This window comes from Rhododendron vialii, chromosome 6a (genome assembly GCF_030253575.1).
Source record: "Rhododendron vialii isolate Sample 1 chromosome 6a, ASM3025357v1".
NCBI lineage: Eukaryota > Viridiplantae > Streptophyta > Magnoliopsida > Ericales > Ericaceae > Rhododendron > Rhododendron vialii.
The window spans coordinates 3,347,355-3,373,914 of record NC_080562.1 but is presented as its reverse complement, the minus strand read 5'-3'; the positions used below and the strand labels follow the sequence as shown (position 1 = coordinate 3,373,914).

Sequence of the window (26,560 nt, the reverse complement as noted above, 5' to 3'; positions counted from 1 at the left end):
ATGAGGCACGAGACAAAAATGTGCTCAAATCGATAGTTGGAAAATTTCAAAAAAAACCCTGAACTTATACTTCAATTTTTCATAAATACCTTAACTTTTTGATATTTCATTAATTTTACCTAAACTATCCAGCCATTATGAAATTGGACACCCGGTGTTAATTTTCGTCCATTTGCAAATGGAAATTGCACACATGGCATTTTTGGACCCCGAGATGGCAAGATACACACTGAGATGGCGAAATAAACGATGGCAAAACACGACTACCCTATTCATTTTGGTTTTTGGGGGAGTTTTTTACGAATAATGAGCGGAATAGATAGATAAAAAAAATTTATTAGAAATCGTGCGCAGAGATTTTAAGTATCAAAAACGAACCAGCCCCATGTGTTCTTTCTCTATGTCCTCTCACATTCACTCCCCTTTCTCTCCCAACCATTGACCTCTCACCACCATAACCTTCATGACCACGGTTCAAATCCCGGCTCATCATCACCGTTGCCGCCAACACCACTGACCTCTCTTATAGAAGAGATGCACAAGCTCCCAACTAATGCCCATTACCATCTCATCGCTATTGCTATTGCACACACCAACGCCAAACTCCAAAGATTCAAGGATGAATTTGGTCAGATAGAGTGATGGAATTTGTGGTGTGTGTTATGGTGAGAATGTCAGCCGTGCAGTTGGTGGAAATTCCAACAAAACCAAGACGAGTTGGTGGGAATTCCAGCAAGATTTGCCCCAATACAATTATGCCGAGTGAAGACGAGCCACCAAGTCACCATCGAGTCACTAAGTAACTACCCTGCATCGCCATCTCATAGTAAATTCTCTCCTAAATTTTTCTCACTTTATTCCTCAATAACTTTTCTGTTTCTTCTTTTCCTTTCTACATGTTCGAAACAAACCCTGAGTAACATTTTGAGATACTCTGGAAATACTAACAATGACAGGGAACGTGGGAGTGCAGACTCATTTCTGGAACGTGGGAGTGGAGAAGGTTGGCTTTAGAGGAAACCTCAAGGGGTGTAAAGTGAAATTTACCACACAAGTATCTAGACCCGTGCTTCGAAAGAGAACTAGTTGAAAACAAGAACTCAACAGAACAGCTATAAATTAAAAATCCCCCACAAGATCCCGCGAGGCGAGAGAGAGAGAGAGAGAGAGGTGCCACCAGAATCCAAACCCTGCTTCTATGAATTCGAGTTCTGAAGGCCTCCCGAAACAATAAAACCCTACTTTCGTGCAACTGTTTGCAGATAATTTACAGGCGGTGGATAATGGACGCTGATCCACGACAATACGAAAACATCGTAAGTTCTTTTTTTTTTTTTTTTGTTCTTTTTGTTACCCTTTATAGTTTTAGGAACCAGAGACGATTTGATGGTTTCGGTTAAGGTCAAAGTTTTAGGGTTCAGTGGTTTATGGGTTTTGTTCAACCAGATCGGTCGTTTACGCTGATGATGTTGACTTTATTGGGGTTTATAGAAAACCTAATTTCGAGTGGGGAGGTTTTAGAATGATGTGGGATTGGGATTTATGAATTCTTTCTCTGGCTGCCCCAATTGGTGTTCCGTTGTAGCGGTAGACGGTAGTTGTGAAAATTAGTTATCTTTCCCTTTTTTGGCTAGCTTATGTGCACCTCAACTAATTCTGGGAGACTTACCCCACTGTCCAGGGGCTCAATTAACACGGGGTAAAGCCTGTGTAGACTGGCCGCATAAGAGTTGATATTGCTTGAGAAATTTTGAACCCTAGGCCAACCCCTTGGGGTGGTTATGAAATTTTGTTTAGTGGCTAATCGAAACCGGAGAGGTTCCTGAATGACGACGTCTAGATGGGATTGGTATATACGAATTATTTCTGTGGTTTCCCCAATTGGTCTTCTGTTATAGTTGCAGTTGTGAAAGTTAGTCAATACCTGCCACACCCTCCATGGGTTCAAACCCTAGACCATAGGAGGTCCGCATAAGAGTTGATAGCACCTGAGAAGTTTCAAACCCTAGACCTTAGGAGGGTGCAATCCCCTAAGTCCAGGCCAACCCCTTGGGGCTGGTTATGAAATTTAGTTTGTGGCTAATCGAAACCTTAAGTAGTTCCATATGGAGAGGTTTGGGAATTACAACATCTAGATGGGATCGGTTACATTGATTCTTGGTCTGGTTGCCCCAATTGGTCTTCTGTAATAGTTGCAGTTATGCAAGGGTAACCTATTTGCTTATTGTTTCATGAAAAGTTTAGTATTTTGGTAAATATTTTTGTTTTCGTGGATTAGGCGATTTTAGATGTTTGTGATTATGTTGTCCGGAAAAGAAATGTTTTTTTATGACACTTGTTTAAGTACACACGCAGCAGAACCAGATAGATGATTCTGGAAAACTGTACTCTCTCTCTCCCCTTTTTTTTCTCTTGAGTTAGATGGTTGATGTATTGCTATTACTCCAATGTTTCCTTCCTTTAAAGTTAACCACATTGACTTACAAATTGGTGGACTCTTTGACTTGTTTTAGCAAGTTCCACACTTTTCTTTATCTGCTAATCGGATTAATCATCTTCGACACTCCTCCATCATTTAATCGTTTCTCCTTGATGACAATGTGTTTTGAGTGCTATTTGCGATTATAAATTTCATGTTGGCCCCTGCTGTTACTATGCATTGTAGTTAGTTTATTTCGCATGGAGCCTTGTGATGTTTACAAAATTGACGACCCGATTGAAGTGTTCATAAGTATTAAGATAGCAAACCTGCATCGCAGTTGTAAATTTAGATTTGTCATTACCACCGCATTGTTACTGTGCTTTACTTTTGATTTTTTTTTTATTTCAACTCCTGTTGAAACAAATTGTTCATTGGTGGTTTTTCTCCCTTTTTCACACCAGAAATCATGGTTCTGTGATTGTGATTAAAGGCACAATTCTTCGTTGATGCATGCTTTAATCTAAAAGACTGTACATTGTTCTCTATCTAAAGGGTCTGGTTGTTTGACAGGTGGTCAATGATAATGATATACACAACGTTGTCCTTTCATATTTGGTGCACAATTGCTACAATGAAACTGTGGAGTCATTTATCTCCTGTACGGGGATGAAGCAGTTAGCCAATCATCTTGAGGACATGGAGAAACGAAAACGTAGGTGATTTTGTTGTATCTTTTCTTCTCAACATTTTACCAGTTAAGACCTCGAGTGTCAATGTTGCTCTTGAATCACATGGCCTACTAGTGAATATCTGAGTGTTGGGCGGCTTGGGCCATATGTGTCAAAATCTAATTTGTGTGAACTCCATAACCTAAGAAGTTTGGTGAAACTTTTTTCCCTCATAACAATAGCCGACAATTTTTCCTGACTACATTTGAATGGAAAAAGGGTACAGGAATGTATGTAGTTCCATGTTACTCCAGTAGTTGTTTTTGGTTAGCTCAAGAAAAAAGAAGATCTTTTTTTTGAACCATGCATATCCATTCAGAAAAGGGGAGAAAATGAAGTTTTGTTTGCTTTTACTGTCTTTTCATCCTTCTCATTTGTTTTTGTTCTCTCCTGAAATCTCTTCAAGAATCCAAAGTCCCATAGGATTGTAAGACTTTCCAAACTGGCTTGCACATTGGATACTAAAACAGATGTCATTGGAATTGTTGAACTTGTCACGCGGTGCCAAGTTACTACTTATCATGGTTTGTACACATTGTATTAGCTAAAATACAAGCTTTTGAAAACAAATCTCCGGGAAACTAGATGTAGAAACTCCTTCCTTACATAAGGAGAAAAAGAGGGACAATGGCTTTACTGTATCGTTGGTTTATGTTTGCTTGATGTGCCATGTGATGGTGTGCAGTTACTTCCCTGTGGCTTAAGATGCTTATTTCTGGGTGGTATGACCTTGTGTGTCTTCTGTCCCAGGTATTTTCCATTTTGCACTGGATGGGAATGCGCTGAAGGCCATTGAACTGACAGAAGAACTTGCACCTGAATTACTTGATAGAAATAAGGACTTGCATTTTGATCTCTTGAGCCTTCATTTTGTTAAGCTTGTCTGTTCTAGGAAATGGTGAGCACAGTAAGAATAATTCCTCAAACTGATGAGTCCCACATCTCTCTTTACTAAACTTACATTTCTTTGGCAGCACAGAAGCTTTGGAATTTGCTCAGACTAAGTTGACTCCTTTTGGGATGGTGCAAAAATATGTTGAGAAGCTCGAAGTATGTATCCACCTTAAGGAAATCTTATTTAGCACTTTTTGGCTGATTGTCGTAGATCTTTGTTTGACCTTTATTTGACATGAGAGAGCTTTACTGTGGTTGCAGGACTTTATGGCTTTACTAGCTTATGAAGAACCAGAAAAGTCTCCAATGTTTCATCTGCTTAGCTTGGACTATCGGCAGCATGTCGCAGACAGTTTGAATAGAGCAATTCTTGGTGCGTTTCTTCTAATATCCTTTTGCTTTTAAGTCCTGCTTGTTATTGCTTTTCCTTACTATTTCTTTTGTAGCTGTTATTATCACATGGAATTTATTAACCTTCTTTCTGTATCTCTGGAATGTCAGCTAATGCCAACCAGCCCAGCTATTCAGCAATGGAAAGGCTGATACAACAGACAACAGTGGTTAGACAGTCCTTAAATCAAGATCATGTCAAGGTAGCCTGAAGTTAGTTCCTTCCCTCTCACTGTCTGAAAGTTCCAATGCTGCTCGTGCTAGATCATCTCCATTTAGATGTTAAGCATTCTTTAGTTTCTCACGCTCGTTGTAAATCTAGAAATGAATGCTAGTCTGTCCTTTAGACTGTTTGTTTTGAAAACCTGTTGGTTCTTTTGCCTTTTCATTAGTCGAAGAATTTCTTCTTCATGCAAGAATTATTTGTAATGGTTGTTGAATGATTTCTAGTGGGTCTTATCATGAGACTAAAGAGGGGAGGTGCAATATGTTGCTTAGCCAATTTGTTGAATGACTTGTTCTATCAGTGATAAAACATAGATCACAAGGATTTACATTCAAAAAAATCGGAAGGGAAATTTTAACAGACTTTTATAAGTTGAACTTTAAGTCTTTGATCCTTGATGCTGACGTTGCACTTGGGGAAAGATGGTGGATTGAGATGGCAAGGGACTGTTAAAAATACGAGGAGTTTTGATACATATAGGCTGCAATCTTACTTGTGTTGGTGGTTTTGTAGGATGGATTTCTGCCATTTGCTTTGAAGGATTTTCTGAAGAGCTAGCTCAAGGTTGTCTCAAATGATCATTGTTATTGGGGCAATGATGGAATACTTGGTTTCCCTCGGACTGTGTTGTGGTTATGGTTTTGGCACAGAATTCTGTCACCCTCGCTTGCATATGTGTGAAGGTTCGTGCAGAAGGGTGCTTCATTTCATTCTTATAAACTACACCTCCTTTGAATGGCTGAAAGGACGGTAGAATTTGGCTTCAACAACTGGCGGATTGGTTTTTATCTCGATTGATTGTACATGGTTGATCCACATTATTGCTTGCATGTAAATTCGTGTACTATAGAGTTTACTTAATTCAGTCCTTCACTATTCTAATTTTGATCTGTCCGAACGTGTTAATTCCAGTATCTATTCAAGGATCGTGCTAATCTCTCTCTCTCTCTCTCTCTGAAGAGATCAATGCTTTGAATGCCATTGATTTGTTTATTTTCTAGAATATTAAACTGCCCGTTTTTTAGACGATTTGGGAAGGACCGGATGTGGTGCCCTCTTTTTGTAAGACACTTTGCCACCGATCGGCGAACTGTGGGAGCTTCAAAACTAGGGCTTGCCGCTCTGAAGCAATTTGGTCAAGTATTATTACATTTTTTGTTTCCGAAATAATACTCTGGATGCAGGTTCGGTCACTACTCTTTTCTTGACTCCTTGCTATTCTTATGAATTTGGGTTTATAGCTCCAATGAAACTTTGGCTTTAAGCAGCTTTATCTGCAGTGACTGCATGTCGACAATTACATAATTAATGTCCTTATGTGCATGTGAGTTTGGTGTTTTGGCATACTGAGATGCATACGACTTCGTGATGTGCTTTCCTTTTCTTTTTTCTTTTGCGAGTGAGAAATGCCAATGCAGACAAAGTAATCCATGCTCCTTTGACAAATTTCGAGATATTTGGGATGAGCAAGTCTGGCCCCGTTTGGGGTCTGGACTCTGGATAGTATTTTCCCCTCGGACCTCCATTTTGAGGGCATTCGAGAGTGGTCAAATGCCTGCTTATGTAGCTTGGCAGGGTCCCACCCCCCTTAATCTTTAGGAGTAGGCTAGAAATTATGAACTCTTGTTGGATGAACTCAGAAAGTTCCCTCGATTGAGGTGGTCCAGAGTTGCAAAATTTACTATTTAAATCGAAATCTGATTTTGGAAGAATGTAAAGTGAGACAAAATTGGAAGTTGTGGGTGCTTATTTTTCAAAGTTTCTGAAGTTGGTTCTTGAACTTGAGCCAACTCAGTGTCTCAACTCGAAACTCGGGGCTACAAAAGCGTAAGCTACCGTATGAAACATCCGATTGAACCAAGGGCAACAAGGAATCAACTCACACCGTATGCCGACTCCATTTGATTGGGACACATGACTCGATTTGGTAATCAACTCATACTCGCGGAAAGTCAACTTATCCAAGATTGCATAATCCACACTGACATGACATCATTGCTTATTCAACAGTGAGCTAGATTACACAAACATATCCATTACTTAAATGACCGACCCATAGACTATCCCTGCTTCTCCCTCTCGCCATGTGTGGTTTTTGCTCTTCCCTTTTCCGCCACCTTAGCTCCTGTCCAAGAAAAAAAACAAACTCTCCGGCCAAGTACAATGCACAGAGAATCCAAGTAAAAAACAAATGATCTGGCTAAGTACAATGTACAAAGAAAAACACTGATCTTATCACCCTTGGGTCCTTTGACACGATCAAAACAAGTAGTTTTTGCAAGTATCAGCCAAAACCCACCAACAGACACGTATGAAAAGATTCCTATCCTCCATTGAATCCTCCCATCCAGTTTGCAGGGTATAAAAACTGAAAGCATTCTAGGTTTAAGCCTATATCACTTATCAGCATCCACAGTTTTCAAGGTTATCAGGTTCAAGAGTGATATAAAACAATAAGAAAAATGTTGAAATCTGCAATGGGTATGGTAGAGAACCGGGAGGCGAAGAAAACTTCACAAGGGAGTTCAAGGAAAGGGTGCATGAGAGGGAAGGGAGGCCCGGAGAACGCTTCATGCACTTACAAAGGTGTACGGCAGCGCACGTGGGGGAAATGGGTGGCCGAAATCCGGGAGCTGAATCGTGGGGCCCGCCTCTGGCTCGGCACATTCGACACATCTTGGGAAGCCGCTAGGGCTTATGATGCAGCAGCACGTAAACTCCATGGGTCCCATGCAAAGCTCAACTTTCCGGAGCTATTCGCGACTCCTCAGTATGCAGCCCCTCCAATCAACCATGTGAAGAACCCTAGCAGTAGTTCAGGTTCTGCTGATAGCCCGTTATTAGGACCATCGGGAGAATCACAGACCAACAAGGGTGTTGAGAATGGCATGGCAATTGATGGGGTTCGGGGGAATCTGATTGTCGACTTGCCGGAGTTCGATGACTCGGCTATGTGGGCGGAGGCGACCGCGTCTATGGATTTTCAAGCCATGATGGACCCGGGGATCTTTTCCGGTGACTTCGAGGATGGGAACGGCTGGGAAGCTATGCAATACCCTTTCTGAAGTTTCCGACATACTTAGTACCATCTGTATGTTGCAAGTAATACATAAGCATACATAATACGTCAAGTACATGCATAATGTAAACATGTAGAATTTCAAAGGGTCACTTCCTGAACATTGTGTCGCCGCCTATGTATCAATCTACCCGGAAAATTCATATGAAATGCAACGTATATAGAAGTAGACTAGTTCTGTTATCAATAGATACCACTTGAAATGTATGCAAAGGATTAGTAGGTTGGAATGGTGCCTCATGTGGAATTTCAAGTTCACAGAATCAAAGAGAACATAAGAAATGGAGCCTTGGGAAAAAATGGAGCTTCTGGGCACATAAGTAGTAGCTCTGATCAGTAGAGATAGTATTGAAAATGGTCCCCTCCACACACCCTTTATGGTTATAGAAGACACTAAAGCAGGCCAAAACAGAATGGTACAGAAATAAAATCTCCTGCAAAGCAGGAGCCAAGAGGAGGAGGGCAAGAAGTCCAAAACTCCAAATTCACAGAGTTTTGAAGCAACGTGCCATGTGGCACTCCACACCTGTCACTTACAGATAATGGCGACCCCATTTTAAAAACGGAGCAGTCATTTGGCTATCCAAGAGATATTTGGTTTGCCAAGCAAAAGATACATACGGAAATAGCATACAATATGATGAGGCTAAAAAAAAAAATCCTTGGAGATACCTTTGACTTGTAAAACCACCTGTCACGTCGTTCTATCTGTACAAAAAATTGTATAAGAATTGCATGGGCTAGCCTGTAACAGAGTACTTGAGTCAACTTATAACATTCCTGTGAGAACTGGTTAGATGTCTTATTGATCACACCATGTCTAAACTACAACTTTGTCGCTATTAACATGGTGCTGATTCTATTGAATACTAATTTATCAGATTCCAAAAATATATCACTAAATCTTAACTTCCGTCTAATTAAGTAGGTTGTAGCCTCATTTCTATAAGGTAAAAGATACTATCAAATCCAGAGTAAAGCTAGTATTTCATCAGACGTAATTTTATTCATTCTAATTTATCAATTGACGGTTTGATGATATAATTATACACTTTGAATCGATCTTTAATTTATTGCATTGGGTAGTGCATAATACATACACCGTATTGTCCATACAGTCTGGGTTGATTTGTGCCATAAAAGAGGACAAACCATTGGAAATGAGACCCTCATTGGGATGTGGCTAGGAAGGACCTCTCCGGTGATGTCCAGTATCTATTATGGAACCATAAAGAGTCTGCTTCCACAGCAAATCCATCTTGATTCCGATGCCAACTGAAGTAGGCATGCGTCCTATTCTTAATGTCAAAAATGCCATGTCCAAAGCTGGCCTCCCGGTAGGCTGAGTATGGTGGTTGTGGCTCTGTCATTCTACAAATAGAAATGCACATTATAAGTTTAAATTTCTAACACGTGTCGTGTCAATAGCATAGAGTTTCAAATTATGCAAGTCCTTGAAGAGCAATCCACTGATGTAACATACTCAGTAGCCAATCCCTCTAGATTTCCTCCATCTCCAATGGTTATGTAGACAGGGGCAGAATGGTCACTCCTGGGAGTACACAATCCGTTTACAATGTTGTATGCGATATTAGAGATGCGTTCCTGTCACACAAACATTTTATTGCATTAGTTTAGCTTGAAGTATCCTATAATACTTTCATAGATTAAACAGAACAGGAGAAGAATTGAGAGTTCAAATATAACTAAGAGGAAAGCCAGAGAGAAGGGGTACTTACTGATCGTTCGTAGGCATGAACATGACCAGCAAAGACAACATCTACTTTGTACTCCACAAACCATGACTCGTACATCACTCTCATGCTTTCCCCTTCCATATAATGATGAACATAACTATTATACCAGGGAGAGTGCATTAGAACAATGAGCCATGGAGTTTCAGTCCTGTTCACCTTCGGCAGTTCCTTTGCCAGCCATTTGTACTGGGGAGTGTATTTCCCTGCAAAATGAAACTATAACTTGTCTGACAAAAGTATTTTTTCCACCCTCACCATTAGACATATAAGCTGCCAGTGGACTCTATCCCGTTATGGCGTTATAGTTCAATTCGCTAAAGCGAGTTTTGATGGCAGCTCTCTTTTGGAAAGGACAATTCTTGAATGTTAAGAATTCTCAAAGCAACTGAGAAAGCCAAAAAGCAGCTTCCACAGAACTGCTACTCTACACAACACCGTCTGGATTAAAACGCGTAGCATGTAACCTAAGAACACGCTAAATGTCAGGGTTACAAAAGCCAGCTTGCTTGGTTCCGAATGGGAACAAACTATAATTCAAGAATAGCTGTTTGATCTCTTACAAATTTCGGTAAAAGAACTGTATGACTTATATTGCCAATTTCGCCTTTTAGGTCGCTCTAATATAATTCACGTATATGTAATGAATTCTTACCATAAGCTGAGTAAGAAGACAAGACGATCACGTACGCTGAAGCCCTCTTAATTGAGTACCAAAGAGGAGATGTACTTTCAGAAGATCTGAAGGGTACGAAAAAACGACTTGTATATGGTTTGAAGGGTTTAGTTTCACCCTGCAACAGTGTCACTACCATTATGATTAGTACTGTAAAAGATAAGAGAGTATAAATTCGCTGATCTTGTAGTAAGTAAAAGCACACTAAATCACTTCTATGCTAAGCATTCATCAAGAAAGACCAAAGATGATGATTTTGCTGGTGCAGCAGTACCAATCTTGCACTTAATGGAGTGGTTAAGTTAAAAGCACAAAAAACCACTTCTATGCTATCCTATATTAAGGAAGTTGGGGTTAAGCTCCAAAATAAAATTGGCTACTTTTACTCTTGATTGTACAATATCCTCCATGAGGCCTTTGAAATAGCCAAAAAAGCGAGTAGTCCATGGTATTCAACTTAATATTAGACCTGAAATCACTGAGATGAGATCAACACGTTTTTTAATGGTATAGGGTAGGCAAAGAGAAAGTACAATTTCTGGATCAAAATCAAGCTCATGATTCCCTGCAGTCCATATCCAAGGTTGATGAGCAGCATTTCTCTCTATAAATCTACTCCATGTATCCCATCTGGTGTTGTCATGAAATGGGTAATCATCCGCATAAGAGAGATCCCCAACAAACAGTACTGTCTGTCCTTTCGCTGGGTTTGACTCATAGTGAGTTAGCGTCCTATTTGAATCATAAGTCTGGCCGAGATCCCCTGCACAAATGCTCAATAGAGTGAGTTTATGACAGATATGCAATCTCAATTCATTTATGTGTTTTGTGAGGTTCTGATGGAAATTTTAGACCCAAAATGAGTTTCACAAGGTATCGGCCCTTTTAAACTTAATAGAATGGATACCCAATGCATGAGGCTTCCGCTACTACGAGGTTTGGGGTTGGATGTATACAGGCGTACACCTCAGCGGAGAGGCTGTTTCTGCGACTCATATTTGTAACCCCAGGCCACGTTGGGGCAACCTTACCATTGCGCCCGGGCGCCCTTTGATCCTGTCCCATTGATAAGGCCCATAAAGTTTTCAAGTCTATTTGTTGAGTATTATTGGACAGTAAGGCCAATCAACCTGATGATAATTGGATTTGCACAACAAGCTGGGGTTCAACAAATACCTATAAGACCAAAAGTATAAGGAGCATCAGGGCCAACTTTGGGAGGAGTTATGAACCAAAACTGCCGCGTCGTGTTTCCAATCCCAACCTCATAGTAATACTTTGTATGAAACTGCAGTGTTAAGAAAGAATTAAGAGCAAATCATTGAAAATTATACGAATCTTCAAACGTCGAATTGCAGGTGAATTTATCATTCAAGAAGAAGCACTGACCTTCAAATTCTTGATTTTGCAGTGGTGAATGTAACCAGAAGTGTAATTGAAGTACTTGTAGGTAAGGACAACGCCATTAGCACTGCCCGTGAGCTTGCTATCTTCTGCCCAGTAGACAACTGTATTTGAACCCGGTTCATCTGGAGTGATCCAAGAGATAATCACACCCCTACCCTCATGATCCCCTTGTGTTATATGAACCTTAAACACAAAATTCTCAGATCAGAGAAAATCAAAAACCCACTAAACATGGGTAAAACTGCACATTCTGAAGTGGGAATCCAAACAACATCAAAGAAAATGACAAACAAAGCTCAGTAACCCTAAAACCTTTACTCTTAAACACACTCACTCACACTCATACACACACACACACAAGGAGATATGCTCCTTTTGGTTGCTAAGATTATACAAGTAAGAGGGAGGAAATTAAATATTGCCTGCCATGATTCTCTATGGAGGACACTTCCTATAGAAATTGTCTGAATCAAATTTTTTTGAGTGAGTAGTACGAACAGACCAAACCGAATAAGATTACCAACTCACATCATTATGCTTGTCTTGACTCTTGAGTTCTCTTAGCAACCAAACAAAGTTCCAAAACCCAAGGGGTGGTTTGGTGCTATCAGATTCGAAAACTCTCACGTGCTATTAACCCCTACGGTGTCGGGTTCAAGTGGCATTTCACCCTTAACCACATCCATGCGAAGCTTTGCTTTGACTCTATCTGGGCCTTGCTAATGGATGGAATTGGTCACACAATTAGTCGAGGTGCGTATAAGCTAATGGACGGTGGAATCGGTCACATGATTAGTCGAAGTGCACGTAAGCTCGCCCAGACACCAAAGTTATCAAAAATGGTTTCCGAGTACGAACCAAGAACAAAACCCACAAACAAATTTACATGAAAACAAAGTATCTTGAATGAAGCAGAACAAGAGTCATAATAACATACCTGTTGGGGCGCATTATACCCAGGAGGTACCCTAAACACATCACTGTCTAATGGCATATCCAAACTCAGGTTATCGTTTCTTACATAACTACTGGTTATCCCACCACTACAGAACTCTACCAAATTGAGAAAACCCAAGAGAAAATAAACAAACCCACAAAACACCCACTTCGAGAACATCTTGTTCTTTCCCAATAATTAATCCCCAAACCCTCTTCTTGAATCTTCGTACATAATAGCACAGAGAATAAAAAGAGAATTTGTACTGTCTGATGCAATTTGATTGAGAGTTAACAGAGGAAAGAATTAGCTAAGGGACACAGAGAAGTGTGCTAACCGACAACCAACCGCTAGTCAAGGACTCAAGGGGTTAATCTTGCATTAGTCGCATGGTGGTGGATGGATACATGATATCATCATATGGATAAATGCTCCTGGAATATTCATTTCGAAAAAGAATATATTCTGAGTTGATTTTTGCCTTCAATTTGCCTTTTATGAGTTTGTGGGTTGTAAATTTGGGCTGGCCGGTTGAGCTGACCATTGTTTTTCCTTTCGTGGTTTCACCGCCAAGGTATTTGAGTCAGTTCAATAATTTCTGCTCATTAATTCCCTCTCTTCGGTCAAATACGAGTCACTAATAAGAAATTACTATACTTTTTTATAATTTGACTCAAGAATCAAACAATGATTAACCGTGTGTTGAGCAAATTCGGCAGTTCGAAATTGGGTTGACTCTGACAAATAAGTCCGTAAACGGGCCTAATCAACGTGCTATTTCTAAACCCGTACAATTATATATACGGGCCATGCCACATGGATCGACCCAGGAGTAGCTGAAACGTGCCTAAATAAATGAATAATTTTAAGCCCGTACAAATAAATAAATATGCCCAAATATCCAATCAAGTCCACACATTTTTGTACGAAGAAGTGTGGTATAGGGGAAAATAAAATAAAATTATGCATATTTATTGTTAGTTACACCACTTTATGATTTCAACTATTGTGTAATACTTTTTATGGCGTGATATGTTCCAATTTTTTATTTCATTATTTTTGTGGAATTAGTTACATAGTATCTGGATAATTAAGAAAGAGTGTGTATGGTTTGCACATAAATGTACACAAAATCCCAAAAGTCATTTTTTGGAATTTTTGGACTTCATCTTGGATATTTTTTTTAAAATTTGGATGAAAGTAAAAAAAAAAAAATTGGTTTGAGTCGTTTGACAATTAGAAAATCCTACAAAGTTGTTGAAAACTTTTATTTCCCAATCAATCAATCCGAATCATAAAAGCATGTTGTAACAACCCACCTCCTCAAGTACCATGATCAAAACATAACAAAATCAGTTGTTTAACGCCACTCACTCACTTAAAACAAGCAGAAAAACCAATTCCACCCTTCAATATATTTACATAACTTTCCATAATTTCCTCTTGTGTGTACCCTTCAATCTCCTCCCATTTTATCTCCTTTTTTTTTTAGTGTTCCTTCCCCTCTGTCCAACCAGCTCTGAGTTCCTCCCATGTGTATTACCTAAATGCATACATATAGAGTTATGGGAGACAACCCCATGAATTATTGGTGCCAAATGTCATTAACCCCATACAAGCTGAAAACCCTCAAATTCTTCTTTAGCACCCGCGTGCTCATCTCCATGCCGGAGTATATCTCCATTCTTTGTCATTTCTCTCAAAATATAGTCCATAAATATTTTAACTCATTCTCTCTACTTATATGTGGTCCTCATTAAAAGTTACAATCCTTTCTTTTTTTCTTTCTTTTTCTTTTTGTACAAAAATGAGAATCGGGTCTCACACGTACAAGTCCTCGCTCAACTGGGATATGAATGTATTAATGTGACGATCATGTGCAACTTTGATTCCTATGAACAGCCAACGGGGGTTATATAAGGTGGAGCTGTCATTAATAGTAAAAAATGGGTTACAAAATTTGGGTTTATTTTGATGATTGAAGATGTTCATACTTAGAACTCGTCAAGAATATTAATCAAACCAAAAACCAGATCGGTCGAATATCAATAAGTACATGATTGCCATACATGTATTTGGGAACAAAATAAGTTGGTACACAAGCTAGTTTAGAACTTATTTATATAAAAACAAAATGTGTAGTAATCATTATTTATTGACATCTGATTGACATAGTTTTTGACGTTGTCGTTGTTCTCGACAGTAATAAAAATCATATACATTTTTAAACGTCAAAATAAATTTTAAAGAGGGTCCACCAATACTGTAACTAGATGATCCCGTCCCCAAGAGAACAGGAGAAGAGAGATCCTTTGCCACTATAAATGCATTAAACAACAATTTTGAGTAGGGCAAATTTTCATAGTCATCCCTGTAGTTTTACTGTTGTCTCACTTTCGTCCCTCTAGTTTCAAAGTGTTCTAATTTTGTCCCTGTAGTTTGTTTTACGTTTCAAATTAGTAAAACCGTTAACACCGTTAACGAAACTAACGGAAAAAAAAAGTGTTCCAATTTTCAATCCATTTGAACCGGTGCAAATATCTTATTTTTCTGATCATTTTATCTTAAATGGTCATAATAGATTTTTGGCTCTAAAGCCTTTCAATGAACACCCTAAGAGAGCCCTGAAACTAAAAAAGGAGTATTCGGGTGCTCGTTAAAAGGCCTTAGAGCCAAAAATTCATTACGACCATTTAAGATAAAATGATCAAAAAAATAAGATCTTCGCATCGGTTCAAACAGATTGAAAATTGGAACACTTTTTTTTCCATTAGTTTCGTTAACGGTGTTAACGATTTTACCAATTTTGGAACGTAAAACAAACTACAGGAACGAAATTAGAGCACTTTGAAACTAGAGGGACGAAAGTGAAAAACCGTAAAACTACAGGGACGAGTACGAAAATTTGTCCTTTTGAGTAATACAGTAACAACTAGGAAACTTGACTACTTTTCCACAACTATCTAAAGACATTCCCCCAAAAATATTGGAGGAAATATTTCCCTCTCATTTGTATTTACTTAATATTAGACCTGAAATCACTGAGATGAGATCAACACGTTTTTAATGGATCATAGGGCAGGCAAAGAGAGAGTACAATTTCTGGATCTAAATCGAGCTCATGATTCCCTGCAGTCCATATCCAAGATTGATGAGCAGCGTTTCTCTCTATAAATCTACTCCATGTATCCGATCTGTTGTTGTCATGAAATGGGTAATCATCTGCATAAGAGAGGTCCCCCAACAAACAGTACTGTCTGTCCTTTCGCCCGGGTTCGACTCGTAGTAAGTTAGCGTCCTATTTGAATCATACGTCTGACCGAGATCCCCTGCACAAATGCTCAATAGAGTGAGTTTACAACAGAGGTGCAAAGTCTATGCCTATACTCTCAATTCACTTATGTGTTTTGTGAGGTTCTGATGGAACTTTTAGACCCAAAATGAGTTTCACAAGGTATCTTTTAGACCCAAAATGAGTTTCAAACGGTATCGGCCCTTTTAAATTTAATAGAATGGATACTCAATGCATGAAGCTACCGCTACTACGAGAGGTCTGGGGTTGGATGTATACAGGCACATTGATAAGGCCCATAAAGTTTTCAAGTCTATTTGTTGAGTATTATTGGACAATAAGGCCAATCAACCCGATGATAATTGGATTTGAACAACAAGCTGGGGTTCAACAAATACCTATAAGACCAAAAGTATAAGGAGCATCGGTGCCAACTTAGGGAGGAGTTATGAACCAAAACAGCCGCGTCGTGTTTCCAATCCCAACCTTGTAAATGTTAATGTGAAATGTAAGGAAAGTGGGGGTAAAAGTTAATGTGAAATGTGTGATGATGGTGTCTCTTTAATGAGTTGGAGTTACGTCGCTGGACACTTAAAAATGGACTGAAAAAGTACTTTTTATAGTGTGATATGTTCAATTTTTTATTTCATTGTTTTTGTGGAAGTATTTCATTGTTTTTGTGCCAAATTATGGACCGGATGATTCAAGTCAACAAGGGTTAGTTTTCCTGCTCGATATCAAAGGTTGCTTTGGCTACTCTCCTATACCATGTTTGTGGAGAAAGGAATGACATAATTTTTAAAGGTTATGGGAGTACTGTTCAACAGTTAGAAACCAAAGTGAGAACTGATAACCGAGCATGTGTTAGCTCTTGGAGAAGTGTTAAAAAGTCAGGTCCTAACATGGACCTTTGTTCCCTGGGGAATGTCCCAGCTAGAGTCTTTGACGGCATGTAAAGTTTTTGTTGAGATGTTGTCTTGATTTGTGCTGTTCTTTTTTTTTAACTTTGCTCGATGTTTCTTTGTTTGGCTTTGTTTTGATTGGGGTATGCCCCTCACTTGTGTACTATTGGGCTTTCTAACAATTTTACCTCACCCAAAAAACGTAAAGAAAAGAAAGAGTGAGTACGGTTTGCACATAAATGAGATAGTGTATAAGATGGACCTTGTATATTTCCAACTTTGCTTCTCTACATTAAAGTCTAATTGTAATTAATTCATTAATTACCATAGAGTTCTTTCTTTTCTTTTCTTTTTCTGCATAGCATACTTTTTTTTAAGTCTATTACCTCTCCCAGACTCTTCTACGAGCGACTATCTGTATTTCTCTCCGATACAAATATGGATTAATTGTATCTATCCATCCATCCTATTCGATAGATACAATCCTTGGAGGTTGTAGTACTACACGTTAGTTAAGCTTGAACAAACCAACCCTCAACAAGCTAGGGCAGTCGTGCGAACCAGAAAGGCAGCACTCTGTCCCTATTTTTTTATTCATTACTACTATTTTAGGACAAACTTTTGCTTACATATGGATTCATCTCATAGACTTAATCATGGCCATACACTTGGCACAAACAAGACTCACTTTAAAAAGACCATAAAGGCATTTATTTCGACAGTACATGATCGACGAGAACTAGCTAGTACTGATCTTATGAATGGCATGCAACGTCACAGTACTCAGAAGTAGGGCAGCCACCGCTGGTTAGGGTTCCCGGTAGGCTGATACAGAATGATTTGACGAAGAGAGACATTACTTTCTTTGACATCCATGACCAATTTAGCATTGGGGTTTAAAATGGTGCCGTCGGTACTATTGAACACCCAACGCTGGTTGCCCCACCCTTGACATCTAAGGATGATGATTACGTCCAAGGAAGAATGGCCATCGGACGTCAGGCACAGGTTGTGGTCGCTATTTACCCGAATGGTGCCATCACCATAGAGTGCCCATTGTTGTTGTTGCCTGCTGTCCACACAAGACTCCAGCCATACACGACTGTTGTCGTTGTTAGCTTGCATGCACAGATCATTAAACCCTATAATGGTAGTCACAGTGGGATTTACCTCCTCTCCCAGTACTCTCCAACCCTGACTAGCGGCATGAACATTGGTCTCTACAGTCAGGATTGTGCCCTGTGCAGCTTGATTAGCCGTCAGAACAAGACCAGAGTGAGGATTGGTGATGGTACCATCAGAAGATAACGACCACTTTGTGGCGTTCTGCGCAGCCGTTCCACAGTTAAAAATCGTGATATAGACTCCAGGGCTATAACCATAGGTAGTCATGCATTTGCCCAAGGACCGAATCGTCCCATCCGTTTGGAAAGTCCATTGCTGGTTGGACTGCTGTCCACATGGCCATAGTTGGATGGGATTCCCATCGTTATCGCGCCCATCCCTCACGTCCACGCACAACCCATCTCGACCACTGATGCGTCTCGTGCTGCCTAATATAGTACACTCATCAGCGTCACCCACACTACTAAAAGGTATTCTTGTTATACTCCCAGGCAAGGCCGGAATAGCATCATTGCTTCCACGGCCACCACCAGGGCATCTGTAGAGCAGCAAGGCAAGACCGGCAATGACGGGAGACAAAGTGCTTTCCACTATGACAGGATTGTTTGAAACACTTCGAAGCGTAACTGACCGACTGAATACTACTCCATCGAGTGAACTTTGGATAGCTGTAGAGAGAGACGACCACCCGTTCTCCAGGCTCAACATTGCAGGGTCTGGTCGAAAAGAAGTTCCACTTGTTATGCTTTGTCGAATTCGTGTCTCAATGAACCTGAACCTTACCGCTTCCGAGACCATCTGAATTATCACAAGGAACGATGATGCAACTGCAGCGTCGGAACGATCATACCACAGCCTGGAAATGGCATGATCTAGGTTAGAGAGTCCTAGATCGGTTAGCTCCCTGGATTGACTACGTCTCTCGAGGTCGACATAGTTGCCGCTGTAGCTGAGATTATGATGATTGATATTGGTTTCCTTGAATAAAGTTCTGAATGCAGCCTCTGGAGCGTCCCGAAAAAAGTATACTTGGTCACGTACAAGAAAAGCCACCACGTAAACATTCACCACGTCTATCGCCACGGTGATGGTGTTCCCGACGTTGTTAGAGAGATCGACCAGAACGAAGCGCCTAGAGTCCGGCACTGAGGAGCTCGAGGGCAGCACCGGTATACCAGATACCCTGGGAACTCCATTTGTGAGATGAGCTCGTAGCGCATCTATGAAACTTGAGTATGTGCTCCTGGTTGCATCTTTGGTAGAGAAGGGGATATTGGTCTTAGCGCCTTGGAGGACGACACCCAGGTAAATTGCGAGAACAACAACGAATATTGCGAGCTGCACTCTCATCTTTATTAATTGTCCAGTGCAAAATCTGAAAGATAAAATCTACTGTAAGTACCAAAAAAAGTGGAAATTAATTACTAGTACAACTTTAGAAGGCATGCATGCATGCCATGGCATGGCATGGTGAGATCTTCTAATTAGTTTGCACACATTTCTTGGTAGTCGGGATTTTTGGTGCTGAGCAAATCATATCTTGAGATGTACTGTATGTGGTAAAATTAAACGGTACGTGAAATAAAACCGGTGATATATAGCAACCCTAATCTTTTTCAGTAATTTTCTATATATAAACCTTAAAGTGGACTCCTTTCAAAACCACTAGGTTTTGAGAACAAATAAGAGTAAGATCGAGTGGGAAAAAAACAATCACAACATCAGCACCATATATAAATCTTAGCAGAGAACTCGTATTCTTACCAATAATTTTTTAGGTTATTAGGAATCATTTTACAGGTGAACAATTGTATCCATAATATAACGGCCCGTATAATACAATGAAAGCTCATAAACAATCACCTAAGAGTTTAAAGTGCTCGAATAATACACTAAACAGCTCACACATGTGGGCCTAAGGTATCCAGTTATAATCTATAATAGCTCCCAAAAGTTTTAGCCCACAAAAGTGGGCTAAGCAGCCCATCCAAGAAACCCAAAACCTAAACTATTCTTCTGGGGATTTCACAGCACCACCGTTCGACCGCCGCCCACCACCAAAACAGACAGCCACGCACCCACAAAGCCGGGATGCCACCTCCAAAAGTAGGGATGGCAATCTCGGCTGACCCGTTCGAACCTACCTAGTTCCCTGTCCCGAAAATCCCCGAACTTCGGAGATTCGTTTGGGGATTGGGTAGGGTATGGGGAATTTTAAAAAAAAATTTGGGGATCGGGTAAGAGACAGGGATAGGTCTGTCCCCACCCCGAACCCTACCTGTCCCCGTTCCCCATTTGTTACCCGCCCCGTCCCGTCCCCGAATCCCTGAAATATATATATTTATATATAAAAATAAATAAATAACTTATGTGCTGGAATTAGTTATTATGCGCTGAAATAGTGAATAACAGGTGCTGTTATGTGCTGAAAATTGGTAGTATATGCTAAAATTGTGAAATACAGGTGTAGAAAATGGAGGTGCTATTATGTGCCGCAAATATAGGTGCATGTCAATGTGTGTTGCAGAATTCTACTGAACCTTTTTCAGTGATTAATATAGCCGTTCCTGATACCTTACTTTATTTTATTTTGTTGGCTTTTCAAATTCTGTTTGTGGAGCTTTGTTGGCTCCTAACTTCTTAACCAACCGACAACCGTTACTAGTACTATTTCCTCAGCCCTTTTCCCTGGAAAAAAAATACAAAACAATCCAAGTCCTTTCGACTTTCACATGCTAGTATATGCTGTTAGGTGCTGAAATTGTGAAATACAGGTGCCCGAATTCCAAATTCCCGAATCCCCGTTTTGGATCCCCGTTCCCCGTTTGGGTCGGGGATGGAGGAAAAAACACAAATCCCCATTGGGGATCGGGTCAAGGATGGGGATGGCGTAGGAGATAATAGGTAGGGGGTGGAGGTAGTACCCTCCGTCCCCGACCCATCCCCATTGCCATCCCTATCCAAAAGGGGGGTTCAGATCCCATCCAGTTTTGTACTGTCCATTATGGTCCATTTAATGGCTATGATTTACTGCAAGGTATCCAAGGCTCCCTATTATGCCACGTCCCAGTTTTATTTTTGCTCTCAAACGGCACTAGCAACTTGTTAACGGAAAGCCTCTTCAATGTGAAAAAAAATTATTCTTAAATGAGCATGATTTTGTGGGGCCCATTTCGGATTTCACAAAAATAATTCAAACCACAAGTTATTCTTAAAATACATTTTTTATGGGTTCATGTAAGAAATTAGCTCAATTCCATATCCGTAAGGGCTTTTTCAGCATTTGTAGAGGCCCAACGAATACTGTAACATCCTACAAATTCTAAAAAAGTCTTAATCGATATTGAATTGAGCTAATTCTTTTTCAGAAACCCATAAAAATTATTTTAAGAATAACTTGCGATTTAAATCATTTTTGTAGAACTCGTAATGAGCCCGACAAAAAAAAAAAAACAAGCTGTGTACTCCCTATTTGGTACCAATTAAATGGGCAATGATTTTTTTGAACGGTCTTGTTATTGTCAGCCCACTGGGCTGATGATAAACATACTAAAAGACAAGAAAAACACGTATTTTTGTGCACTTTTTACATCCTTTAATACATATTTACACACATACTATCGTCAGCCTATTGGGCTGATTTTAGAATTTTTCTTTTTTGAATTTTGTGGAGCTCATTACAGGTTCTATAAAAATGATTCAAATTACAAGTTATTCTTAAAATAATTTTTATGGGTTTCTGAAAAAAATTAGCTCAATTCGATATTGATTAGGGCTTTTTTTAAAATTTATAAGACTAGTGTTAACCCGTGCCTACGGCACTACGCATCCCGATTGGAAGAGGATGTCAGTTGTGTGATTTAGTTGAAAACCATGGGCACTTAACCGGGAAGTAGGATGATGCACTAAAGCCTTTGAATCAAATGAATTTAAGTCGTTCCAACAACTTGTCCCAACACCCTTCTGTTTTATAATAGAGATGTTCCAGTGTTCGTTGGGCCTCTACAAATGTTGGAAAAACTCTTATGGATATCGGATTAAGCTAATTTCTTACATGAACCCATAAAAAATATATTTTAAGAATAACTTGCGGTTTGAATTATTTTTGTGACACCTGAAATGGGCCCCACAAAATCATGCTCATTTAAGAACAAATTTTTTTTCACACTGAAGGGGTTTTTCGTTAACAAGTTGCTAGTGCCGTTTGAGAGCAAAAATAAGACTGGAACGTGGCATAATAGGGATCCTTGGATTTCTTGCAGTAAATCATAGCCATTAAATGGACCATAATGGACAGAACAAAACTGGATGGGATCTGAGGGGTGGATATGATATATATGAAGGGGGATCTATACTATATATATATATACTAATAAAGAGGAATGATGCCACGTGGCAAATTCCCCAAATTTTTGAGAAAAAAGAAAAAGAAAAAACCACACTTAGCTCAGCCGCTGGATAAAGAAAGCAGCTAAAATTGCTACAAAGAAGGAAAGAACAAGAAAAAGTAAAAAAAAAAAGGATATGCTATGTTAAGGGCCACTTTCAAAAACAGCTATGGTATTGTTAACTAAGATGATCACATTTGAGTATTAGTTAAACATAAGTGATGCTATATTGACCGTATCTATGAATTACATTTGCGTACAGTTTGAATTAGGGCCTTAAATAGAATTAAGTACGTCACGCAATGAACCCCACATAGCACATAAAATTAGTGCATATAAAGTGCCAATCAGATTAATGGTACAAAAGTGCAGTTATCCTAACATGATTTTTGCTATTAATGGTACAAAAGTGCAGTTATCCTAACATGATTTTTGCTATCATCTGATGAGACAGCCAATGTCGTCTGGTAACCCATACATAAGGCACGCTATTGGTCTTAAGGTGATGTTCCAAAGAATGTTTTTCTTCTTTTATATAGTATAAGAACAACTTAATTATGTCTGTCATGACATCAATTAAACCCCTTGTCTGATTGCCCATTACTATCGGTTTCATCTGAAGGCATGCATGGCTTTTGCTCCAGCTGCTTTTAATTTATCAAATGTATTCAAGGCATGGCCGAGGTGGATGTTGGTAGTGGTTAACTGGCGGTGGTGGTAGATCTGTTTCAAGCGGTGGGCAACGGTGGCGTCATGCAGTCCTAGGGCTAGGTTTTGAATTTTTTGGGCTGAGTTTTAATGCTTAATTTGGGTTTTTTAGGTCTTTCGGATTGTATGTGCTGTATATTGTTTTATCAGGGTACTTTAGGCTCTTAGGTGTTGTATTGGGTTCTGTTTGGCTGGTTGTTCCAACTTTTGGATGAAATCTCTCCCCTTTTTTTCTAATAAAATATTATTTTTGCCGCTAAAAAAAAAAGGAAAGAGACATGACCGAGGTTCGAGTAGTACGTACTTCTATCCTTCCTTTTCTTTGGGCTATCACTCTCCACAAATTGTTACTACTCAAAATTAATTAAGCAGAAACTCAACTACTAATACGTAAACTGGAAATTAATTTGAAGCTAGCCAGGAAGAAGTACCAATGTTCTGAATACCGTACCGACCAGGGTATCGGTTTTCCTACTAGTACGGTACGTATCGGTACCGGTTAAATACCGGGTACCGTTTCGGATTTACCGCAACTATAATATATATAATAATTATATATAATTATAATTAAAAAAATCCCCTACCATGCAATTCATCATAAAATACCTATATCTTTGCCTCTTGTCCCACATTGCCTAGTTACAACACTTTTTTCCACCTTAAATAACTTTGCACATTAGTGAACTTGTGAATGAGGACCCAATGAGAGGTCCCGCGCGCTCAGGAAAATGGGTCGTGGCCGAAGTCAATTTGGAAAAATTGATTCGGAAACCAATTAACCAGGTGCGCGTCACGGGTTATTGCGCGCAAGGGGGTGCAAATCAGGGACTTGAGCCTCGCGCACGTATTACCATGTTTTGCTAAAATTTTGGAAAAAAAAAACGCTTTTTTATTTTTTTGGGGGGGTTTCCTGAAACGTTTTTTATTTTATTTTGCCAGAAAAGGACGGTACTGACCGGTATTTCCCGAGATGCCCGGTATCAGGCAGTAACGACCGGTATTTGGTCCGGAACAGTATTGGGGGGTTGGGGTACCGGTTTCTCTCAAATTCGGTACGTACCGGCCAGTACGGAACGATATTAACAGACTTGAGAAGTACTGCAAACTAAAATGGCAACAAACAAACGAGAGGTGCTAGGGGCACATCAGGTGTGGCACATTTCAGCCACACCCCTCTCACATGCAAGTGAGACCCGTTTCAATGTGCTCTACCTGTATATGAGAGAGGTGTGCCATACCGATGTGCCTCTAGCATTTTTGCAAAACAAAAACAATTGTGTGGAAAAAGAGGATCCGGGGGCTCTGCTGCCCGGGGGCGTAGTAGCCCCTACCCAGCATGCCCAAACGGCACTGTTTGGTTTTAAAAAAAATTTCCAAACCATCAACTTGCAATCTTATGGAGCAGAAATGTAATTATGAGAGCCCCAGAGACAAAATTTGATTATGTCTCTTTAGAATAATATGATCAGAATAATAAGATCTTCACACCCGTACAAACGGATTAAAAATTAAAGCACTTAATTTTTTAATATATAAACAGTCTAAAAAAATGAATTGTAAAAATTTTTACCCCGTTTGAATCGGTGCAAAAATCTTGTTATTCTGATCATATTAACAAGATTTTTGCACCGATTCAAATGAAGTGAAAATTTACACACTTATTTGAGACGGTTTATATATTAAAAAATATAGTTAAAAAATTAAGTGCTTTAATTTTTAATCCGTTTGTACAGGTGTGAAGATCTTATTATTCTGATGATATTATTCTAAAGAGACATAATCAAATTTTGTCTCTAGGGCTCTCATAATCACATTTTTGCTCCATAAAATTGCAAGTTGATGGTTAGAAATTTTTTTTTAAAACCAAACGGTGCCGTTTGGGCATGCTGGGTAGGGGCTACTGCGCCCCCGGGCAGCAGAGCCCCCGGATCCGGAAAAAGATAGGCTACTTTAATCTTGGAAGATTGTGCATGAGAAGTTGAGAACCGTTTACCTGTCCTATTGTAGCTTGCAGCCTGTGATGCCTTGAAAGCAAGAAGATAGTTTTGCTATGTTTAAATACTACTCCTAGTCGTTTTCAAAAAAAAAAATACTACTCCTAGTCCTAGCTAGTAGACAGCTACGTACGTACCATCCGTTTTCTGGGTACCGTACAAGATAAGAAATAGTACTACTATCTTATCTTCGTAATCTTTGTTGCCCATTGTTTCTACGCCACGTGGTGTATACAACATTAACTCGTGGGACCCGATCGGATCCTAGTAGGAAAACAAAACACGTTTTTTTTTTGGCAAAATCTACCGTCGGCACTTTTGGATTACAAGTGGTCCCTTTTATCTCTTAAATTTTGTACGTTTTCTGAGAGCTTTGTGCAGGTAAAAGGTTTACTCCCAAAATGACGGAAATAACCCACCATTCCCTGTAAATAACAAAAAGAGTATGTGATTATATTTTCCACAAATTCATGCACACTTTTCCACAAAAGTAACTTTCTTGTTAAACAATACTACTTATACAACAATTCAAACATAACAATTCATCTAACCTCTCACATAACTGTAGAGTTCACATATAATAGTGTGTGTAGAGCCCACATGTATATGAGAGATTGTGTTTGATGTTATGTGAATAACATTTTTGCTTTTTGTTTTACTTTACTACTACTAGTTTCCTTTACCATTTCAGGCTGTGTGTTTAAGAGCATGTACACTAATAAATACCATAGATAAACTACCTAATGAATAGTACATATTTTTGGTTTAGCTATCAATTTTTTCTTCTTTCATAATTACTCCAACACTATTTATCATCAATTTAAATTTACATTTTTTGTCAGTTTAATGTTTCTTAGACTCTATTAAGTGCTCCAATTTTAAATTCGTTTGAATCGGTACGAAAATTTTATTTTTTGGTCATTTTATCTTAAAGGGTCATAATTAATTTTAGTCTATATGGCTCTCATAATTAAGTATTTGTTCTTTATTTGGGACCTTATAGAGCAAATACTTGATTATGATAGTCGTAGAGACAAATTAATTACGACCCTTTAAAATAAAATGATAAAAAAAATAAAATTTTCGCATTCATTCAAATGGAATAAAAATTAGAGCACTTAATTTTTTAGACTTTTTGTATATTAAAAATATGGTTAAACATTAAGTGCCCTAATTTTTAATCCATTTGACCCAAGGCGAATATCTTATTTTTCTGAACATTTTATTCTAAGGGATTATGATTAATTTTTGTTTGTAGGACTGTCATAATCAAGTATCTGCTTTACAGGATTCCAAATAAAAAATAGGGACTTAATTATGAGAACTTTAAAAACAAAAATAATATTTTAATAAATAACTCATGAACAGTGGTTCGATATTTGTAGTGAACTTTTTTTGTAAAGGTAAAATAGCTAATTGTTTACTTGAGTTGATGCAAGGTTGTTTTGGTGTCCAAATTTGGTAAACAGTAAGTCAGTCCACACAGACAAATTGTACACAGATTTTGTTGCGGCATCTATCACAGATCTCACACAAATAATTTGAGCCGTTCATTAAATATACATTTTTTAAAGGTCCCTACGAAAAATCATTTCAATTCGATATCTATAGATACAGTCGGAAATTTGAATAAAAAGT

At 39.0% G+C, this 26,560-nt stretch overlaps 5 protein-coding genes across 7 annotated transcripts in view; 2 read left to right on the top strand and 3 right to left on the bottom strand.

Annotated features, from left to right (window-relative positions):
• The window catches only part of LOC131330976 (thioredoxin H1-like), a 40,175-nt gene extending 27,142 nt beyond the window's left edge, over positions 1–13,033 (bottom strand). The window contains exon 1 of the mRNA XM_058364765.1: positions 13,022–13,033. The gene's annotated coding sequence lies outside the window, so the exon portion shown is untranslated. The remainder of the gene's footprint in view (positions 1–13,021) is intronic.
• On the top strand, positions 1,094–5,595 carry LOC131330974 (uncharacterized). 2 transcript variants are annotated; one of them, XM_058364761.1, is made up of 7 exons: positions 1,094–1,316; positions 2,993–3,134; positions 3,901–4,048; positions 4,125–4,200; positions 4,306–4,417; positions 4,546–4,637; positions 5,174–5,595. In XM_058364761.1, exons 1-7 carry the CDS (start codon positions 1,284–1,286, stop codon positions 5,216–5,218), a joined length of 648 nt encoding a protein of 215 aa, XP_058220744.1. In that variant the 5' UTR covers positions 1,094–1,283; the 3' UTR covers positions 5,219–5,595. The 2 variants fall into 2 exon arrangements, with proteins under 2 accessions (XP_058220744.1, XP_058220745.1); XM_058364762.1 differs by having other exon boundaries at positions 4,546–4,647.
• On the top strand, positions 7,123–7,978 carry LOC131330975 (dehydration-responsive element-binding protein 2D-like). Its single transcript, XM_058364763.1, has one exon. It carries the CDS (start codon positions 7,123–7,125, stop codon positions 7,723–7,725), a length of 603 nt encoding a protein of 200 aa, XP_058220746.1. The 3' UTR covers positions 7,726–7,978.
• LOC131330970 (purple acid phosphatase 2-like) lies at positions 7,612–12,905 on the bottom strand. Of its 2 annotated transcripts, XM_058364751.1 has the most exons (9): positions 12,514–12,889; positions 11,559–11,759; positions 11,346–11,457; positions 10,703–10,932; positions 10,149–10,287; positions 9,479–9,699; positions 9,223–9,344; positions 8,892–9,110; positions 7,612–7,749 (listed from the first exon to the last, which is right to left on the bottom strand). In XM_058364751.1, the coding sequence occupies exons 1-8, from the start codon at positions 12,691–12,693 to the stop codon at positions 8,909–8,911; spliced, it is 1,407 nt and encodes a 468-aa protein (XP_058220734.1). In that variant the 5' UTR covers positions 12,694–12,889; the 3' UTR covers positions 7,612–7,749; positions 8,892–8,908. The 2 variants fall into 2 exon arrangements, with proteins under 2 accessions (XP_058220734.1, XP_058220733.1); XM_058364750.1 differs by lacking the exon at positions 7,612–7,749 and having other exon boundaries at positions 8,726–9,110; positions 12,514–12,905.
• A 4,186-nt stretch (positions 13,034–17,219) lies between the features above and the next one.
• On the bottom strand, positions 17,220–19,205 carry LOC131330969 (ribosome-inactivating protein PMRIPt-like). Its single transcript, XM_058364749.1, has one exon. It carries the CDS (start codon positions 19,180–19,182, stop codon positions 17,491–17,493), a length of 1,692 nt encoding a protein of 563 aa, XP_058220732.1. The 5' UTR covers positions 19,183–19,205; the 3' UTR covers positions 17,220–17,490.
• Positions 19,206–26,560: the final 7,355 nt, after the last annotated feature.

Bases quoted from the DNA above. Each gene is read 5' to 3' on its own strand.
- LOC131330974 (XM_058364761.1), top strand. From the start codon at position 1,284: ATGGACGCTGATCCACGACAATACGAAAACATC. The intron at 1,317-2,992 runs GTAAGTTCTTTT...GTTGTTTGACAG, and splicing joins CACGACAATACGAAAACATC to GTGGTCAATGATAATGATAT. The intron at 4,418-4,545 runs GTGCGTTTCTTC...CTGGAATGTCAG, and splicing joins TTTGAATAGAGCAATTCTTG to CTAATGCCAACCAGCCCAGC.
- LOC131330975 (XM_058364763.1), top strand. From the start codon at position 7,123: ATGTTGAAATCTGCAATGGGTATGGTAGAGAACCGGGAGGCGAAGAAA.
- LOC131330969 (XM_058364749.1), bottom strand. From the start codon at position 19,182: ATGAGAGTGCAGCTCGCAATATTCGTTGTTGTTCTCGCAATTTACCTG.
- LOC131330970 (XM_058364750.1), bottom strand. From the start codon at position 12,693: ATGTTCTCGAAGTGGGTGTTTTGTGGGTTTGTTTATTTTCTCTTGGGT. The intron at 11,458-11,558 runs GTCAGTGCTTCT...TTAACACTGCAG, and splicing joins GCAAAATCAAGAATTTGAAG to TTTCATACAAAGTATTACTA. The intron at 9,345-9,478 runs GTAAGTACCCCT...TTTGTGTGACAG, and splicing joins TTCATGCCTACGAACGATCA to GAACGCATCTCTAATATCGC.